Genomic DNA, 21,299 nt, shown 5'->3' on the forward strand with positions numbered 1-21,299 from the left:
GACTGAGGACACTGGCGACATGTCGTGGGGTGAAGCCTGTATGGTCGTGAGTAGTCGCCCAAAGAGTCGTACCTTGGTCTGGTCGGCGCTGGATTTTCAACATGTTGAAAATTTCCGGCGACGTGCAACGACCTACAGCGGGTGCCGGCAGTCGCCGAAAAAGTTGCATAAGCGGGACAGGCCCATTAGCTTCAAAGCGGTTTACCCCTCATCCTTCTAAACTCCAGCGAGTACAGGCCCAGTGCCGTCAAACGCTCATCATATGTTAACCAGGTTGTAGGTCTAAACTAACGTACTTAGGTAGTTTTGCTGCCTTGTGTTTTCTTAATGCTTATTGCAAATGCTTCTCCGTGGATTGTCACCTTGCCGTGGTGGAGAAGCTTGTGTGGACCTGAGATCTTGAGAGCGATGCCGTCTGGTGCTATGCTCCTGGTAGGCCCACCCATGGCGGTAAGGTAAGGACTTCCGCCCAGTGGCACTCACCCCTGTCATTGCAAAGTGCTTTTAGCGGCTGATCTTGGCTCACCTCAAAGCCAGCCTCCCCCCCCCCACACTGGACCCCCATCAGTTTGCCTACCAGGCCAACAGGTCTACAGAGGACGCCATATCGGCGGCCCTACACTCTGCCCTGACCCACCTGGACAGCAATAACATCTACATCAGGATGCTGTTCATTGATTTCAGCTCTGCCTTTAACACTCATCCCCGCTAGCTTGATCACCAAACTCAGCAGACTTGGCATCTCCACCTCCCTCTGCAATTGGACACTGGATTTCCTCACCAACAGACCACAGTCTGTTAGGGTCAACAACCTCACCTCCTCCACGATAACACTGAACACCGGCGTGCCACAGGGCTGTGTGCTCAGCCCTGTTCTCTACTCCCTCTTCACCCATGACTGCATCCCTAAGAATGGCTCCAACACCATAATTAAATTTGCCAACGACACCACGGTGGTAGGACTGATCAGTGACAACGACGAGTCAGCCTACAGGGAGGAGGTCCAGCACCTGACAACCTGGTGTGCCAACAATAACCTCGTCCTCAACTGCAAGAAGACGAAGGTATTTATTGTTGACTTCAGGAAGTACAGAGGGGGCAGACATACCCCACTCCATATAAACGGGACTGAGGTGGAGCGCGTCTCCAACTACAAATTCCTCAGGGTACACATCTCGGAGGATCTGTCCTGGTCCCTCAACACCTCCAAGCTGATCAAAAAGGCGCAGCAGCGCCTTTACTTCCTGTGGAGGCTCAAGAAAGCTCACCTGTCCCCCCAGATCCTGACCAACTTTTACCGCTGTACCATCGAAAGCATCCTGACCACCTGCTTCACGGTATGGTACAGCAGTTGCACCGTAGCGGACAGGAAGGCACTACAACGGGTGGTGAAAACCGCTGAGACGGGCCGGGAAGATCATCAAAGACCCCTCCCACCCCAACCATGGACTGTTTGCCCTCCTCCCATCAGGGAGGCGGTACAGGAGCCTCAGGTCTCGTACTAGTAGGATGAGGAACAGCTTCTACAACAACACTATCACATTGCTGAACTCGGAGTCCCGCCGATAGATTTCTCCAGTCTCTCCGTCCACATTGTTTGCTTATTCTGTATTTTTATTTCTATATTGCTACTATTACTACGGACTGACGCTAAACTGCATTTCGTTGTACCCATACTTGTATCTGTGCAATGACATTAAAATTGAATTGAATTGAATAAGGTAGAGGGGGAGGTCCCTGGCAAAGAGCAATCCAACCAAGACCTGAACGGTGGAACAGGCGGAGGACGATGGCTGACCTTAGTGGAGCGCCACACCGGCTGGGAAGGCGGATGAAGGCTGCAGCAGAAAAGGGTCTCCGGTCCTCTTGGACTCCTTGCCGCTGGATCCTGACACAGATCTGTCAAGGACCGTGTGGTGGCTGTCTGTACACCAGTCTCCCCACGTTAAACAAAGTCACGCACAGGCGTCCTCCATAAGGAATAGCACCCTGGAGACACCCATGGTCAGCCATGACCGAAGTAGCCCTAAGAATTGCATATGGTAGTGAATTAGGGAACACTTTGCATTACGCTGTTCGAGGTGCTTATAACACAATTTGAATAGGGATGTAGAGAACCACTTAGATGTAGGTTTATTATTGTCATCTGTCCCGAGGGACAGTGAAGAGCTTTCTTAACGGTGAAAGTGCTATCTATGAACTTAAAAGTTATTTGAAAAGTTGAGAAGGAGAAAAAAAAGCTGCCTTAGAATTAGGCGAAAAAACTTTCCATGTAACTTCCCCATAGTATTGGGACACAATTGGCTCTAATGGGCCTGTCCCACTTACGCGACTTTTTCGGCGACTGCCGGCACCCGTCATAGGTCGTTGCAGGTCGCCGAAAATGTTCAACATGTTGAAAATCCAGCGGCAACCAGAACAAAGTACGACTCTTTTGTCGAGTACTCGTGACCAGACAGGCTTCTCCCACGCGACATGTCAGTAGGGTGTCGCCTGTATGGTCGTGAGTCGTCTCCTCAGTCGCCCAAAGAGTCGTGGCGTCTTTCTGGTCATCACTGGTCGTCAACATGTTGAAAATTTTCGCCGACCTGCAAGACCTATGACGGGTGCCGGCAGTCGTCGAAAAAGTCGCGTAAGTGGGACAGGCCCATTAAGAACATAATTACCACTTAAACCACAGGTAGCCATTGCAATTGGCAAGTGATCATTCAATGGCCATTTGTGTGATAATACTCTATTGAACAATGTGACATGCAGCCTTTAGGATTTTCAGCTTCCAGCAAAAATAAAATATGATTTCTATTGAAAGCTTGAAAATCCCATAGGAAAATAACTTTGTTATTGTGAGTTTGAAACTGTAGAGCGTAACCCACTTTGTCCCATTAATAGTGTAGGAAGGAACTGCAGGTGCTGGTTTACACCGTAGACACAAAATGCTGGAGTAACTCAGCGGGGGACTGGCAACATCTCTGGAGAGAAGGAACGGGTGACGTTTTGGGTCGAGACTGAGGAAGGGTCTCGACCTGAAACGTCACCCATTCCTTCACTCCAGAGATGCTGCCAGTCCCGCTAAGTTACTCCAGCATTTTGTGTCTTGCGCCATTAACAGAATTGTTTTTCTGCACAATTTTCTACAAGACGAGGTTTCACAGTTCATAGGTCGGAGGAGCAGAATTAAGCCATTCGGCCATTCCTGTCTACTCCACCATTCAATCTTTCCCCCTCAACCCATTCTCCTGCCCTCTCCCCATAACCCTTGACATCCTTGAGAGTTAGGTATCCTGTATCTCTTGGGGCTAACGGAATCAAGGGTTATGGGGAGAAAGCAGGAATGGGGTACTGATTTTGGATGATCAGCCATGATCATATTGAATGGCGGTGCTGGCTCGAAGGGCCGAATGGCCTACTCCTGCACCTTTTTTCTATCCTTACTAATTAAGAATCAGTTAATCTCCGCCTTAATAATACCCAATGACTTGACCTCCACTGCCGTCTGTGGCAAAGAATTCCAGTTTCAACACCCTCTGGCTAAAGAAATTCCCCCTCATCTCCTTTCCAAAGGAACATCCTTTAACTCTGAGGCTGTGGCCTCTGGTCCGAGACTCTCCCACTAGTGGAAACATCCTCTCCACATCCACTCTATCCAGGCCTTTCACTGTTCGGTAAGTTTCAATGAGGCCCCCCTCATCCTGCTAAACTCCAGCGAGTACAGGGTGTTGGGGGTGAGGGTGTTGTGAGGGGTCTCCTGCTGCCCGGGTTGTCTGTGTCTCTGCCTGTGTGTCTATCTGTGTGTGTGTCTTTCTCACTGTGTGTGTGTCTCTGTGTGTGTGTGTCTGTGACTCTGTCTGTGTCTTTGTGTGTGTGTGTGTGTGTCTGTGTGTGTGTCTCTCTCACTGTGTGTGTGTGTGTGTGTCTGTGTGTCTCTCTCACTGTGTGTGTGTCTGTGTGTGTGTCTCTCTCACTGTGTGTGTGTGTCTCTGTGTGTGTGTCTCCCTCACTGTGTGTGTGTGTCTCCCTCACTGTGTGTGTGTCTCCCTCACTGTGTGTGTGTCTCCCTCACTGTGTGTGTGTCTCTGTGTGTGTGTCACTGTGTGTGTGTGTCTCTCTCACTGTGTGTGTCTCTGTGTCTGTGTGTGTGTCTCTGTGTCTGTGTGTGTGTGTGTCTGTCTGTGTGTGTGTCTCTCTCACTGTGTGTATGCGTGTGTCTCTTTCACTATGTGTCTCTCTCACTGTGTGTGTGTGTCTCTGTGTCTGTGTGTGTCGGTGAGTAGCTCTGTCTCTGTGTTAATGTCTCAGTCCGTGTGTGTGAGGGAGGGGGGGGGCGGTAACCAGGGGCAGCGGGAGTCGGGCTGCGGGCGGAGCTAGGCCCCGGGACCGGGCAGCGGCGGCGAAACTGGACTCACCCTGCGGGGAGGAGAGGGGGACAGGGAGATAAAGTAAGTGGGAGGGGAAGAGAGGGAGGGAGAGAGAGAGAGATAGCGGGAGGGAGGGAGGGAGAGAGGGAACAAGGGAGGTGTACAGGGCTATTAACAAGACCCCCCCTCATCTGTCTCCCCTTGCTCACCTTAAATCTCACCCGTATACCCGACCATCCACCCCTCATCCCCCCTACAGCAACCCACCCCCCCCCCCCCCCCCCCCCCCACACATCATTCTCTCCCCTCCCCATGGCCCTCCCCCCCCCCCCCCCCACCTCTTCCCCCCCCCTGGCACCGCCCTCTCCCCCACCCCATTGCCCTCCCCCCCCCACCACATTGCCCTCTCCTCCCCCCCCCATTGCCCTCATCCTCCCCCATTGCCCTCTCGTCCCCCCTAACTCGAACTCTCTATTGAAAACATTCAGTGAATTGGACTCCACTGCCTTCTGAGGCAGAGAATTCCACAGATTCACAACTCTCTGGGTGTAGAAGTCGCTTGCTCACAGCTCCAGAGACCCGGGTTCGATCCTGACCTCGGGTGCTGTCTGTGTGTATAGTTTGCACGTTCTCATTGTGACCCCGTGGGTTTTCTCCGGGTGCTGCAGTTTCCTCCCGCACTCCAAAGACGTGTGGGTTTGTAGGTTAATTGGCCCTTTTGTAAATCGCCCCGAGTGTCCTTGGGGTGGATGAGAATGTGGGATAACATAGAACTAGTGTGAACGGGTGATTGATGGTCGGTGGGCCGAAGGGCCTGTTTCCGCACTGTATCTTGTCACGCGTACCGAAGTATAGTGAAGAGCTTTAGTCGCGTGCTAACCAGCCAGCCGAATTAATGTATAAACTCGCACATATTTGGGTTGTGTGAGGTAACCGGAAGAATCTCACGGGGTCACAGGGAGAACATGCAAACTCCCAATTTAAGGAAGGACATTCTTGCTATTGAGGGAGTGCACCGTAGGTTCACCAGGTTAATACCCTGGATGGCGGGACTGTCATATGTTGCTAGAATGGGCTGGGCTGGGCTCGTATACTCTGAAATTTAGAAGGATGAGGGGATCTTATTGAAACATTTAAGATTATTAAGGGTTTGGACACGCTGGAGGCAGGAAGCATGTTCCCGGTGTTGGGGGAGTCCAGAACCAGGGGCGACAGTTTAAGAATAAGGGGTAAGCCATTTAGAACGGAGATGGAAAAACTTTTAAGAATAAAAGGGAAAACTATTTAGAGAGGAAAAACTTTTTCACCAGAGAGTTGTGAATCTGTGGAATTCTCTGCCTCAGAGGGCGGTGGAGGCCAGTTCTCTGGATGCTTTCAAGAGAGAGTTGGATAGAGCTCTTAAAGATAGTGGAGTCAGGGGATATGGGGAAAAGGCAGGAATGGGGTACTGAATGTGGATGATCGGCCATGAGTACAGTGAATGGCGGTGCTGGCTCGAAGGGCCGAATGGCCTATTCCTGCACATATTGTCTATTGTCTATTGTCTATCCCCCTCTCTCCTCCTCCATTCCCGACACACTTAACAGCAAGTTACAGAGGGACAATTGCAGTGGCAGTGAAAAGCTTTTTTGTTGCGTGCTAATCTGTCAGCGGAATTAATATGCAAACCCGCAAGTATTTGGTTTGTGGGAGGAAACCGGAGGAAACTCGTGGGGTCACAGGGAGAACGTGCAAATTCCACACAGGCAAACAGCACCCAAGGTCAGGATCGAACGTGGGTCTGTGGCACTGTGAGGCAGCGACTCTACCGCTGCTTTACTTTGCCGCCCTAAGGGCTGGCCTTTTGTACAGCTTGGACACCTTTGGAAAGGAGGTGAGGAGGAATTTATTTAGTCAGAGGGTGGTGAATCTGTGGATCCTATTGCCACAGATGGCTTTGGAGGCCAAGTCAGTGGATAATTTTAAGACAGAGATAGATAGATTCTTGATTAGTACGGGTGTCAGGGGTTATGGGGAGAAGGCAGGAGAATGGGTTTGAGAGGGAAAGATAGATCAGCCATAATTAAACGGTAGAGTAGACTCGATGGGCTGATTAGCCTAATTCTGCTTCCTGAACTTATGAGTGTGTAAACAGGCCTTCGTCCCACCAGTCACCAATCATTTTTCTCCTGAGATGCTGCCTGACCCGCTGAGTTACTCCAGCACTCTGTGAAACATCACCTATCCATGTTCTCCATAGATGCTGCCTGACCTGCTGAGTTACTCCAGCACTCTGTGAAACGTCACCTATCCATGTTCTCCACAGATGCTGCCTGGCCTGCTGAGTTACTCCAGCACTCTGTGTCTATCTTTGACTATTTAAAATCGATTTACAGCAGTTTCATCCAAGATCCAGACTCACCACCCTCTGACTAAAGAAATTCCTCCTCATCTCCTTCCTAAAGGAACGTCTTTTTATTTTGAGGCTGCGACCTCTAGTCGTAGACTCTCCGACTAGTGGAGTCATCCTCGCCACATACACACTATCCAGGCCTTTCACTATTCTGCACATGTTCAATCAACAATGTTTTATTATTTACGTTTAATGTTTTATGTGTCATTCCTAACCGTCACAGTATGTCATGTTGTCACTTGCGAGCGGAGCACCAAGGCAAATTCCTTGTATGTAAATACTTGGCCTATAAACTTATTCATAAAACGTCATGAACTAGTTCTGTTCTTAAACTTCGAAAACTTAAAGTTGAAAACTTCTGACATGTTTTTGTTTCTCCTCTCAGTTGTTAGCGGGGCGAGACGGTGAAGCCACGAGCGGACTGTACGTCAGGCCGTCGGCGAGATGGGAACGGCATCTTCGCTGGTGGGCGCGAACGAAGTGATCGAGGACACGGACGGGGGTGGCGGGGAAGCCTGCGAGATCCCGGTGGAGGTCAAGCCCAAGGCCCGGCTACTGCGCAGCTCTTTCCGCCGGGCCCCCCGAGTCATCGGCGCCAGCTTCAAGTCCACCGCCTCCGTTGACCTGGAGTACGCCGCAGAGTACGAGCGCCTCAAGAAGGAGTACGACATCTTCCGCGTCAGTAAAAATAACGAAATCTCCGCCATGCAGAAACGGGAGACCAAACTGGACAAGGAGAATAAAAGGCTACGGGCAGAGCTGCAGGTGAGCAATGCACAACGCCGTGAGTTAAACGGTTCTTTATCCAGTCTGAAGAAAGGTCTCAACCCGAAATGTCATCCATTCTTTCTCTCCAGAGATGGTGCCTGACCCGCTGAGTTACTCCAGCGCTCTGTGAAACATCACCTATCCATGTTCTCCACAGATGCTGCCTGACCCGCTGAGTTACTCCAGCACTCTGTGAAACGTCACCCATCCATGTTATCCACAGATGCTGCCTGACCTGCTGATTTACTCCAGGTCTCTGTGCAACGTCACCTATCCATGTTCTCCACAGATGTTCCCTGACCCGCTGACTTACTCCAGCACTCTGTGTCTATCTTTGACTCCATTTAAAATCGATTTTGAGCATTCAACCCAGATCCACAGATTCACCTCCCTCTGACTAAAGAAATTCCTCTTCATCTCCTTCCTAAAGGAACATCCTTTTATTCTGAGGCTTTGACCTCTGGTCCGAGACTCTCCCACTAGTGGAAACATCCTCTCCACATCCGCTCTATCCAGGCCTTTCACTATTCTGTAGGTTTCAATGAGGACCCCCCCATCACCCTTCTAAACTCCAGTGAGTACAGACCCGGTGCCGTCAAACGCTCATCATACATGTACTTGGGTTGTAGAATGACTTCCTTTCTGTTTTATGGACTCAATGATCAGAGGCGGATTCTTATCTCCATTGCGTGCGATCACCCAGTACAATCGTCCTACTCAGTTCAATCTCACTTCCACCCACAAATCTAGCACCTTTTCTGGTATAGACACAAAAAGCTGGGTTTCGGCCCGAAACGTTGCCTATTTCCTTCGCTCCATAGATGCTGCTGCACCCGCTGAGTTTCTCTAGCTTTTTTGTGTAACCCTCGATTCTCCAGCATCTGCAGTTCCCTCTTAAACACTTCTTATCTCCATTGTTTGGCCCAAAGTGACTAGTGACCCAAAACCCTGACAAAACAGGTGGCACTGGAGCGTGGCAACTCTTTGCGTGCGATCACCCAGTACAATCGTCCTACTCAGTTCAATCTCACTTCCACCCACAAATCTAGCACCTTTTCTGGTATAGACACAAAAAGCTGGAGTAACCCAGTGGGACAGGCAGCATTACTGGAGAGAAGGAATGGGTGACATGTTGGGTCGAGACCCTTCTTCAGACTTCGTTTCGGGTCGAGACCCTTCTTCAGTTGGAAAGGGTGCAGAAGAGATTCACCAGGAAGAAGGGTCTTGACCCGAAACGTCAGCCATTCCTTCTCTCCAGAACAAGAGGTCACAGTTTAAGGATAAAAGAGAAATCATTTAGGTCCGAGATGAGAAAAACATTTTTCACACAGAGAGTGGTGAATCTCTGGAATTCTCTGCCACAGAATGTAGTTGAGGCCAGTTAATTGGCTATATTTAAGAGGGAGTTAGATGTGGCCCTTGTGGCTAAAGGGATCAGGGGGTATGGAGAGAAGGCAGGTACAGGATACTGAGTTGGATGATCAGCCATGATCTTATTGAATGTCGGTGTAGGCTCGAAGGGCTGAATGGCCTACTCCTGCACCTATTTTCCATGTTTCTATTTCTATGTTTCTATGATGCCTGTCCCACTGAGTTACTCCAGCATTTTGTGTCTATCTTCGGTTTAAACCAGCATCTGCAATTCCTTCCTATTCTGGTATATTCAGCACTCATAATCTTTTCATAGTCTTACTGTATGTAAGCAGACCCTTCGTCCCAACTCATTCACGTTGACCAAGTTCATGTTCATAAATGATAGCAGAATTAGGCCATTCGGCCCATCAAGTCACCATAGTCAGGATCAAACCTGGGTCTCTAGCGCTGTGTGAGGCAGCAACTCTAAAGAAATGCTGCCTGACCCGCTGAGTTACTCCAGCACTCTGTGCAACGTCACATATCCATGTTCTCCACAGATGCTGCCTGACCCGCTCAGTTACTCCAGCACTCTGTGAAACGTCACCTATCCATGTTCTCCACAGATGCTGCATGACCCGCTGAGTTACTCCAGCACTGTGAAACGTCACCTATACATGTTCTCCACAGATGCTGCCTGACCCGCTCAGTTACTCCAGCACTCTGTGAAACGTCACCTATCCATGTTCTCCACGGATGCTGCCTGTCCCGCTGAGTTACTCCAGCACTCTGTGTCTTTCTTTGACTCCAATTAAAATCGATTTTCAGCAGTTTCAACCCAGATCCACTCTTTCACCAAATTCCTCCTCATCTGCCTCCTGAAAGGAACGTCCTTTAATTCTGAGGCTGTGACCTCTGGTCCTAGACTCTCCCACGAGTGGAATCATCCTCTCCACATCCACTCTATCCAGGCCTTTCACTATTCGGTCCCCCCCTTCAACCTTCTAAACCCCAGCGAGCACAGACCCAGTGCCGTCAAACGCTCATCATACGTGTACTTGGGTTGTAGAATGACTTCCTTGCTGATTTATGGACTCGATGGTCAGAGGCGGATCCTCATCTCCATTGTTTGGCCCAAAGTGACTAGTGACCCAAAACCCTGACACAACAGGTGGCACTGGTGCGTGGCAACTCTGCGTGCGATCACCCAGTACAATCGTCCTACTCAGTTCAATCTCACTTCCACCCACAAATCTAGCATCTTTTCTGGTATAGACACAAAAAGCTGGAGTAACCCAGCGGAACAGGCAGCATTACTGGAGGGAAGGAATGGGTGACATGTCGGGTCGAGATCCTTCTTCAGACTTTGTTTCGGGTCGAGACCCTTCTTCAGACTTCACCCCAAAAGGCCACCCATTCCTTCTCTCCAGAGTTGGTGCCTGTCCCACTGAGTTACTCCAGCTTTGTGTGTCTATCTGCAGTTCCTTCCTATTCTAGTATATTCAGCACTCTGAATATTTTCATAGTCATACTGCATATGAACAGACCCTTCGTCCAAGCTCATTCATGCTGACCAGGTTCGTGTTTCTAAGTGAAAAGAGCAGAATTAGGCCATTCGGCCCATCAAGTCTACTCCGCCATTCAATCATGGCTTATCTATCTCTCCCTCCTAACCGCATTCTCCTCCCTATAACCCCCGTACTAATCCATCTGTGAGATAGAGCTCTTGAAGATAGCAGAGTCAAGGGATATGGGGAGAAGGCAGGAATGGGGTACATTGTGGATGATCAGCCACGATCACAGTGAATGGTGGTGCTAGCTCGAAGGGTCGAATGGCCTACTCCTGTACTTGTTGTCTGTTGTCCAATCAAGAATCTATCTATTTCTGCCATTAAAATATCCATTGACGACCTCCTCAGCCGTCTGTTGGAATGAATTCCACAGATTCACCACCCTCTGACTGAAGAAATCCCTCAATGAGTAAGTTTCAATGAAGTGTACCCCTCATCCTTCTAAACTCCAGCGGGTACAGGCCCAGTGCCAACAAACGCTCGTCATATATTAACCCACTCATTCCTGGAATCTTTCTTCTACACCTGCTTTGCACCTTCTCTAGAGCTGGCAGATATGATGCCCAAAATTGCCCACAATATTCATCGTGCAGCCTGGATCAGGATCTGGATCTGGATGTAGAACGCTGAAAAGCTCTGGGTAGAGCATCATTCAGGACTGGACAATTTTTATACTGGACAGTTTTTACATTTTTATCAAGCCAATTAATCAAACCAATTAACCTACAAACCTGCACGTCTTTGGAGAGCGGGAGGAGACCGAAGGTCTCGGAGAAAACCCACGCAGTTCACGGGCAGAACGTACAAACTCCGTACAATAGTCGGGAACGAATCCGGGTCTCTGGCGCTGTATTTTGCTGTAAGGCAGCAACTCTACCTCTGCGCCACCGTGACTTGCTCAGCATTGTCCCATTTAAGGGCGATGCAGTTGTGCAGTGGTAGTTTAGCTTAGTTTATAGATAAGGTGCGGAAACAGGCCCTGCGGCCCACCGATTCCGTGCCGACCGGCACACACTAGGGACAATTTACAGAAGTCAATTAACCTGCAAACCTGCACGTCTTTGGAGTGTAGGAGGAAAGCAGAGCACCCAGAGAAAACCCACGCAGGTCACGGGGACAACGTACAAACTCCGGACAGACAGCGCCCGTAGTCAGGATCAAACCCGGGTCTCTGGCGCTGTAAGTCAAGTCAAGTCAACTTTTATTCGTCACTTGTACATAAGGTGCAGTGAAATGAATTTGCCAGCAGCAGTACAATAAAAAAAGAACACACAATACACAATAAAAATTTAACACGAACATCTACCACAGCATTCATCACTGTGGTGGAAGGCACAAAAATTGGCCAGTTTCTCCTCCATTTTCCCCCGTGGTTGGGACCACAATCCTCCGTAGTTGCTGGCAGTAGAGGTACCGCCTCAAAGTGCTGGAGAGCCGGGTTCGATCCTGACCACGGGTGCTGTCCGTACTGAGTTTGTACGTTCTCCCCGTGACCACATGGGTTTTCTCCGGGTGCTCAGGTTTTCTCCCACCCCATAAAGATGTGCACGTTTGTAGGTTAATTGGCTTAGAGAAAGATTGTCCTTAGTGTGGGCGATAGAACGAGAGGAAGGAATGTCAGTGGAAGGAGAGGGGATGGGGAGAGATGGGGAGAATTGGGGTGGGGGGGAGCTTTTTGATGGGTTACCGAACATTGGAGAATTCAATGTTCACATCGTCGGGTTGTGAGCTCTGCAAGCAGAATATGAGGTGTTGTCTCTCCAGTTTGCGTTGGCCCTCCATCGGGTCAGTGTGGGAATGGGAGGGGGAGTGTTAACGAGGCCCACAACGTGGAAGTCAACTAGCTTGACCAGACGGTCACCAATTCTACGCTTGGTCTCGCCAATGTGCAGAGGGCCACATTGGGAAACACCAGATGCAGTAGATGAGGATAGAGTTCAAGAGAGTTTATTGTCATATGTCCATGATAGGACAATGAAATTCATGCTTTGCTTCAGCACAACGGAACATAATAGGCATGAATACAGAACAGATCAGTGTGTCCATGTACCATTGTATACATATATACACACATGAATAAATAAAACAGATAAAGAGCAAATAAACAGATTATGTGCTATTAATGTTCAGTGTTTTGTCCGAGCCGAGTTTAATAGCCTGATGGCTGTGGGGAAGTAGTTATTCCCGAACCTGGTCGTTGCAGTCTTCAGGCTCCTGTACCTTCTGGGTCAGATACTGGGTCAGGCAGTATAGGTGACGTTTCACAGAGTGCTGGAGTAACTCAGCGGGACAGGCAGCATCTCTGGAGAACATGGATAGATGACGTTATTCAGGGATTCCAGACTGATTCGATCAGTGTAAAGAAGGATCTCGACCCAAAACGTCACCTATCAATGTTCTTCAGAAATGCTGCCTGACCCGCTGAGTTACTCCAGCACTGCTTTTTTTTTGTAAACCAGCATTAGCCCCTTGGACTCAATCAAAACGATAGCAGGCAGCCTTGGAAGCCTTACCCCATTACTCAAACCTCACGTCAAAAACCTTGGCGTGATATTTGACTCCATGTTGAAATTTGACAAACAAGTCAATGCTGTGGTAAACGCTAGCTTCTTTCAGCTTCGGACGATAGCTAAAATAAAACAATTCCTCCAATTTGACGACCTCGAAAAGATCATCCACACATTTATCACCTCCTGCCTTCATTACTGCAACTCCCTTTACACTGGCATCAGCCAATCTTCCCTGTCCTGCCTGTAATTGATCCAAAACGCCGCAGCGAGACTCCTGACGAGCACCCGAAAAAGGGACCACATCACCCCGATCCTGGCCTCTCTCCACTGGCTCCCTGTGCGGTTCAGAATCAATTTCAAGCTCCTTCTTTATGTTTACAAAGCCCTTAACGGGCTTGCCCCCACCTATATCAAAAATCTGCTTACACACACCACCTCCAGGTCCCTCAGATCGGCCGACTTGGGGTTACTGAACATCCCACGGTCTAGACATAAGCTCAGGGGCGACCGCGCCTTTGCGGATGCAGCTTCTAGACTGTGGAACAGCATCCCCCTTCCCATCAGAACTGCCCCCTCCATCAACTCTTTTAAGTCTAGACTAAAAACTTATTTCTACTCTCAAGCCTTTCTTGAGGTCCTCTGAGGGAGCGCTGTATGTATGTATCGATGTATGTATTGTTGATCTATGTACCACTGTTTGTAGCACGTTAGTACCTGCACCAATGTAAAGCACTTGTCAACGAGAGTTGTTTTTAAATGTGCTATAGAAATAAAATTGACTTGACTTGACTTGACTTGACTAGCTGTCACATGCATCCACTCCTGATAATTATATCTTTCAGGCTCTCCAGAAAACCTACCAGAAGATACTTCGAGAGAAGGAGAGTGCACTTGAGGCCAAGTACCAGGCCATGGAAAGAGCTGCTACCTTCGAGCACGACAGAGATAAAGTAAAAAGGCAGTTCAAGGTGAATGCAAACACGTCAGGTGTGGAATACACTGTGAGGCTGGTAGTGCAGTCTTCCTTGTAAGGAAAAGTATTTCACCGTGTTCGCACATACTCTGGAGTTTAGAAGGATGAGAGGATATCTTATTAAACCGTATAAGATTATTGTGGGATTGGGCACGCTAGAGGCAGGAAACATGTTCCCGATGTTGGGGGAGTCCAGAACCAGTGGCCACAGTTTAAGATTAAGGGGTAAGACATTTAGAACGGAGACGAGGAAACACATTTTCACACAGAGAGTTGTGAGTCTGTGGAATTCTCTGCCTCAGGGAGCGGTGGAGGCCGGTTCTCTGGATGCTTTCAAGAGAGAGCCAGATAGGGCTCTTAAAGATAGCGGAGTCAGAGGATATGGGGAGAAGGCAGGAACGGGGTACTGATTGTGGATGATCAGCCATGATCACATTGAATGGCGGTGCTGGCTTGAAGGGATGAATGGCCTACTCCTGCACCTATTGTCTATTGTCTATTGTCACAGGTGACAATGAGTGAGCCATCGATAGGACCATCATGTCCCTGTCCCAATACGTACTTATTTTTTTTTGCTTTGAAGTCTTAAAGGAACGTTTTAGAAATCAAAAAATATTAAGTGTAATTATACGTGGTGGTGGGTGGTGTAATTGGAATAATACCACATCCAGGCTCATTGGTTGGCTCAAAATCCACTTCAGAGACTCGAACACGAAAATATAGTTTAGTTTAGAAATACACAGCGTGGAAATACACACCGAGTCCGTGTGGACCAGCGATCACCATGCACGCAGTAACACTTCACAGGGGACAATTTACACATATGCTAAGCTAATTAACCTCCAAACCTGCACGTGTTTGGAATGCTGGAAGAAACCGAAGATCTCGGAAAAAAACCCACGCAGGTCACAGGGAGAACCTTAGTCAGGATGGAACCCGGGTCTCCAGCGCTGTGAGGCAGCAACTCTACCGCTGCGCCACCGTGACGCCCTAATGCAGTTAAGCTAGAGTGTTTTTTTCCATAGATGCTGCCTCACCCACTGAGTTTCTCCACCATTTTAATCTATATATAGATAGGAATGGTTTGGAAGGCTACGGGGCAAATGCAGGCCAGTGGGTCCTACCTCCATGTTGCAACCAAATATTCAAATGCGTTCCCACAAATAGCAGTCACAACAAAGTCATTAAAACGGTTGTTAATTTTAGAATTAACAAACATTAACCAAAGCTCGCGTTTGGCGCCAAACTTGACCCGAAACGACCCATGGTCAACCCAGGTCTGTACTACTGTAGCGGCTGCCTCCTCCCCAGAGATCGGGGACACACTTAAACATCTGTAAATCATTGCTTAAATGTTAGTCAGTTAGTTTGGAGGGCTTTTATGTGAAGGGGGGTGGGGTGAAGGGGGAAACTTTAATTCTTAGTCCCCTACCTGGTCGGAGATGCGGGGAGCGGGCAATGCCTTACCGGGTCGCCGTGCAGTAAGCTCCGGAGCGCTGTGGCCGCCAACTCCCAACAACGGAGCTGGGGCTGCGGGCGTCCGGCCGCGGGCGGCGCCGGTTGTAGCTCCGACCCCGGCAACTCTACCCCTGGCTGCGCGGCGCTTCAAATCCAGCGCCGCCCGCAACCAGACGCCCCAGCAGCCCCAGCTCCGCGATGTTGGGAGTCGGCGGCCACAGCGCTCCAGAGCCTACCGCACGGCAACCCGGTAAGGCATTGCCCGCTCCCCGCTGGTATCCCACGCTGTGGCCGCCGACTCCCAACATCGCGGAGCTGGGGCTGCGGGCGGGCGGCGCTGGATTTGGAGCGCCGCGCATCCAGGGGGTAGAGTTGCCGGGGGTCGGAGCTACAAGCGGCGCCGCCCGCGGCCGGACGCCCACAGCCCAAGCTCCACGATGTTGGGAGTCGGCGGCCACAGCGCTCCGGAGCTTACTGCACGGCGACCCGGTAAGGCATTGCCCGCTCCCAGCCTCTCCGACCCGGCGGCGGGTTGGAGCTCCGGGCAACTCTACCCCTGGCTGCGCGGCGCTGCCCGCGGCCGGACGCGCGCAGCCCCAGCTCCGCGATGTTGGGGTCGGCGGCCACAGCGCTGGGATACCAGCGGGGAGCAAGCAATGCCTCACCGGGTCGCCGTGCGGTAAGCTCCGGAGCGCTGTGGCCGCCGACTCCCAACATCGCGGAGCTGGGGTTGCGGGCGTCCGGTCGCGGGTGGCGCTGCATTTGGAGCTCCGCGCAGCCAGGGGTAGAGTTGCTGGGGTCGGAGCTACAACCGGCGCCGCCCGCGGTCGGACGCCCGCAGCCCCAGCTCCGCGATGTTGGGAGTCGGCGGCCACAGCGCTCCGGAGCTTATTGCACGGCGACCCGGTAAGGCATTGCCCGCTCCCCGCCTCTCCGACCAGGTAGGGACTAAGAATTAAAGTTTCCCCCTTCACCCCCCCCCCCCCCCACCACATAAAATCCCTCCAAACTAACTGACTAATATTTAAGCAATGATTTACAAGGATTCCCCGGTCTCTGGGGAGGAGGCAGCCGCTCCAGACTTTTCAAGCCGCCCACGCTACCTACCTAATCTACGCTAAAAATCTTCCATTCGGAAATCCGAAAAATTCCGAAATCCGAGAAGTGTCTGGTCCCAAGGCTTTCGGATAAAAGGTTGTGCACCTGTAGTTAGATTTTTACAAAATAATGTGCATTTTGAATTATATCTAATTGAAATTTCTTGGATGCGGCCTTAGTAGATTACAGCTAACTTAATGAGGCAATCCAACATGAAAGGGTTCCCCACCCCTGCCCTAGAGTATTGAGCACCCAGCCATTTCCCCAATATTGCTGCATGAGGTCAGCTGGTGCATAAGCCGTTCAGCGTTGCAGGGCTGGTCTGCTGCGCAATACACTGGGGAGACTCTCTTATTGTGGATGATCAGCCATGATCATATTGAACGGCGGTGCTGGCTCGAAGCGCCGAATGAATGGCCTACTCCTGCACCTGTTGTCTATGTGTGTGGAAAGAACTGCAGCTGCTGGTTTAGTCTTCGGTTTTAGTTTAAGAGATACAGTGGGGAAACAGGCCCTTTTCGGCCCACCAGGTCCGCGCAGACTGACGATCCCTGCACATTGACACTATCCTGCACCCACTAGGAACAATTTTTTAAAAACATTTACCAAGCCAATTAACCCACATACCTGTACGTCTTTGGAGTGTCGGAGGAAACCGAAGATCTCGGAGGAAACTCAAGCAGGTCATGGGGAGAACGTACTAACTCCACACACCTGAAGAAGACCTGTGTCTGAAGAAGGGTCTCGACGCGAAACGTCACCCATTCCTTCGCTCCGTAGATGCTGCCTCACTCGCTGAGTTTCTCCAGCGGTTTTGTCTAACTCTGCACAGACAGCGCCCGTAGTCGGGATCGAACCTGGATCTCCGGCGCTTCATTCGCTGTAAGGCCGCAACTATACCGCTCCACAAAAATGCTGGAGTAACTCAGCGGGACAGGCAGCATCTCTGGAGAGAAGGCATGGGGTGACGTCTCGGGTCGAGACACTATTTTCTGCCTACTTCTCTATGTTTATTACTCGCTCATTGCCAGCCACTGACGAGCCACCGTTCTGTCCCCCAGATTTTTCGCGAAACGAAAGAGAAGGAAATCCAAGACCTGTTACGAGCTAAACGTGAGTTGGAGGCCAAGTTGCAGAGGCTGCAGGCCCAGGGAATCCACGTCTTTGATGCTACAGACTCCGACTCCGACGACAACCACACCGATGTCACGGGTAAAACCATCAGGCACCTTTAGTCCATAGGTTCATCAGTGACAGCAGCGGAGTTAGTCCATTCGGCCCATCAAGTCTACTCCGCCATTCTATCATGACTGATCTATCTCTACCTCCAAACCCCATTCTCCTGCCTTCTCCCCATAACCCCTAACCCCCCCCCCCGCACTAATCAAGAAATATCTATCTCTGCCTTAAAAATATCCACCGACTTGGTCTCCGCAGCCATCAGTGGCAAAGAATTCCACAGAAATTGTGTTCTGGCCTCCAGATGGAGGCGTGAGTTCGAATCCCACATCTGACACCATGTTGTGTGGTGGCTGTCCACATAATTGAAACCTAACACCATGATAAAGGTCCAAAGACTTTATTAACAACATAGCACAGATAACTTCATGCTAGCACGTCTTTCTAATAATGCAGGAATAATGCAGGGTGACTTGAACAGGTTGGGGGAGTGGGCAGATGCATGGCAGATGACGTTTAATGCGGATAAATGTGAGTTATCCACTTTGGTAGCAAAAACAGGAAGGCAGATTCCTATCTAAATTGCGTCAAGTTGGGAAAAAGGGGAAGTACAACAGGATCTGGGGGTCCTTGTACATCAATCTACGAAAGTAAGCATGCAGGTACAGCAGGCAGTGAAGAAAGCGAATAGCATGTTGGCCTTTATAACAAGAGGAATCGAATATAGGAGCAAAGAGGACCTTCTGCAGTTGTACAGAGCCCTAGTGAGACCACTCCTGGAGTATTGTGTGCAGTTTTGGTCCCCTAATTTGAGGAAGGACATTCTTGCTATTGAGGGAGTGCAGCGTAGGTTTACAAGGTTAATTCCCGGGATGGTGGGACTGTCATATGCTGAGAGAATGGAGCAACTGGGCTTGTACACTCTGGAGTTTAGAAGAATGAGAGGGGATCTCATTGAAACATATCAGATTGTTAAGGGTTTGGTCACACTAGAGGCAGGAAACATGTTTTTCATATGTTGGGGGAGTCCAGAACCAGGGGCCACAGTTTAAGAATAAGGGGTAAGCCATTTAGAACAGAGACGAGGAAACACTTTTTCTCACAATGAGTGGCGAGTTTGTGGAATTCTCTGCCTCAGAGGGCAGGAGGCAGGGATGGTTACTGTAAAGCTAGTGGGCGTAACTACAAACGCATGACTCATAACATGAGTAACACTGATCTACACTGAGAAATTCTTCCTCATCTCTTTCCTAAAGGAACATCCTTTTATTCTGTGGCTGTGACATCTGGTCCTAGACTCTCCCACTAGTGGAAACATCCTCTCCACGTCCACTCTATCCAAGGCTTTCGCTATTGGGTAAAGTTTCAATTAGGTCCCCCCCCCCCCCCCCCCCCCCCCATCCTTCTTAACTCCAGTGAGTACAGGCCCAGTGCCGTCAAATAGTCATTAATCTCCAACTGTCCACCGGATTACATTTTACAGTTTGTATGCCTCGTTGTCACCTTCACCATTGCTAACAAGAAACCATTCTATATTTTCCTGCATCAGCATCCCCTTTGATCTGTCGTCTTCACACCTTACCCGTGCATATCTCTCTATCTCCCTCTCCCCTGCCTCTCAGTGTGAAGAAGGGTCTCGGCCCGAAACGCCACCCATTCCTTCTCTCCGGAGATGGTGCCTGTCCCGCTGAGTCAATCCAACATATTGTGTCGACCTTCGATTTATACCAGTATCTGCAGTTCTTACCTGTGCATGCTGCCTGTCCTGCTGCGTTACTTGTATCTATCTTTGGTGTCAACCAGCACCTGCAGTTGCTTCCTACATATTTCTATACTCAATACTCTGACTGATGAAGGCCAATGTGCCAAAAGTATTTTTGCCACCCCATCTACCTGCAAGCGTTTGATGGCACTGGGCCTGTACTCGTTGGAGTTTAGAAGGATGAGGGGGAAACCTCATTGAAACATACAGAATAGTGAAAGGCCTGGATAGAGTGGATATGGAGAGAATGTTTCTACTAGTGGGAGATCTAGGACTAGAGGTCATAGCCTCAGGATTAAAAGGTTTTTCTTTTAGGAAGGAGATGAGGTGAAATGTATTTATTCCTCTAATTTAGAAGGATGAGGGGGTTCTTATTGAAACATATAAGATTATTAAGGGATTGGACATGTTGGCTAGTGTCAGGAAACATGCTCCCGATGTTGGGGGAGTCCAGAACCAGGGGCCACAGTTCAAGAATAAGGGGTAGACCATTTAGAACGGAGATGAGGAGAGTTGTGAATCTGTGGAATTCTCTGCCTCAGAAGGCAGTGGAGGCCAATTATCTGGATGCTTTCAAGAGAGAGTTAGATAGAGCGGAGTCAGGGGATATGGGGAGAAGGCAGGAACGGGGTACTGATTGTGGATGATCAGCCATGATCACAGTGAATGGGGGTGCTCGCTCGCAGGGCCGAATGGCCTACTCCTGCACCTATTGTCTATTGTCTATTGTGGTGAATCTGGAATTCTTTGCTAAAGAAAGTTGTTGAGGCCAAGTCAGTGTATATTTTTAAGGCAGAGATAGATAGATTCTTGATTAGTACGGGAGTCGGGTTATGGGGAGAAGGCAGGAGAATGGCGTTAGGAGGAAGAGCTAGATCAGCCATGATTGAATGGCGGAGTAGACTTGATGGGCCGAATGGCCTAATTCTGCTCGTATCACTTATGAACAACTTGGTCAGCATGAATGAGTTGGGACAAAGAGTCTGTTTACATGCTGTCTGACTATGAAAAGATTTGGAGTGCTGAATATACTAGGAAAGGTGCTAGATTTATAGGTGCAATTGTGCTCCTATCACTTACGACCTTATTGACAATAGACAATAACCAAACTGATCTCCCGGTGGCTCAGCACTTCAACTCCCCCTCCCATTCCGAATCCAACCTTTCTGTCCTGGGCCTCCTCCATGGCCAGAGTGAGCACCACCGGAAATTGGATGAGCAGCACCTCATATTCCGCTTGGGCAGTCATTGAATTCTCCAATTGACTTGGGCAGTCAAACATTGAATTCTCCAATTTCTGGTAGCCCTTGCTGTCTCCTCCCCTTCTCAGCTCTCCTTCAGCCCTCGGGCTCCTCCTCTTCCTTTCGCCTTTCTTCTCCCACCCCCCCCCTCCCCCCCCACATCAGTCTGACGAAGGGTTTTGGCCCTGTTGCCTACTTCCTTCGTTCCATAGATGCTGCTTCACCCGCTGATTTCTCCAGCACTTTTGTCTACCTTTGGCCAATAAACTTACTCAATCATTCATTCATTCATACATTCATTCATTCATTCATTCATCCATTCATTCATTCATTCATTCAGATAATCATCTGCCTTCCTGTTTTTGCCACCAAAGTGGATAACTCCACTTCTGACTGCATGTTGTACATCACCTGTGCTTGTGTCTTGCAGCCACGGGCACTCAGTGTGATTACTGGAGTGGTGGAGTGCTGGGCAGCGAGCCATCGATGGGGAGTATGATACAGCTTCAGCACACATTCCGTGGCCCAGAGTTTGCACAAAGTTCCATCGACGTGGAGGGACCATTCATCAACGTCAACCGAGGTAAGCTAAAAGATCATAAGGTGACAGGAGCAGAATTAGGCCATTCGGTCCATCGA

At 49.7% G+C, this 21,299-nt stretch overlaps 1 protein-coding gene across 1 annotated transcript in view; it reads left to right on the plus strand.

Annotated features, from left to right (window-relative positions):
- The first annotated feature begins 4,339 nt into the window (after window positions 1-4,339).
- Window positions 4,340-21,299, plus strand: part of LOC129708241 (nephrocystin-3-like) — an 83,306-nt gene continuing 66,346 nt past the window's right edge. Inside the window, exons 1-5 of the mRNA XM_055653878.1 lie at window positions 4,340-4,436; window positions 7,133-7,512; window positions 13,792-13,917; window positions 17,540-17,690; window positions 21,091-21,243. Coding sequence (XP_055509853.1) covers window positions 7,192-7,512; window positions 13,792-13,917; window positions 17,540-17,690; window positions 21,091-21,243 — 751 coding nt within the window. The 5' untranslated portion in view covers window positions 4,340-4,436; window positions 7,133-7,191. The remainder of the gene's footprint in view (window positions 4,437-7,132; window positions 7,513-13,791; window positions 13,918-17,539; window positions 17,691-21,090; window positions 21,244-21,299) is intronic.

This window comes from Leucoraja erinacea, chromosome 2 (genome assembly GCF_028641065.1).
Source record: "Leucoraja erinacea ecotype New England chromosome 2, Leri_hhj_1, whole genome shotgun sequence".
Taxonomy (NCBI): Eukaryota; Metazoa; Chordata; class Chondrichthyes; order Rajiformes; family Rajidae; genus Leucoraja; species Leucoraja erinaceus.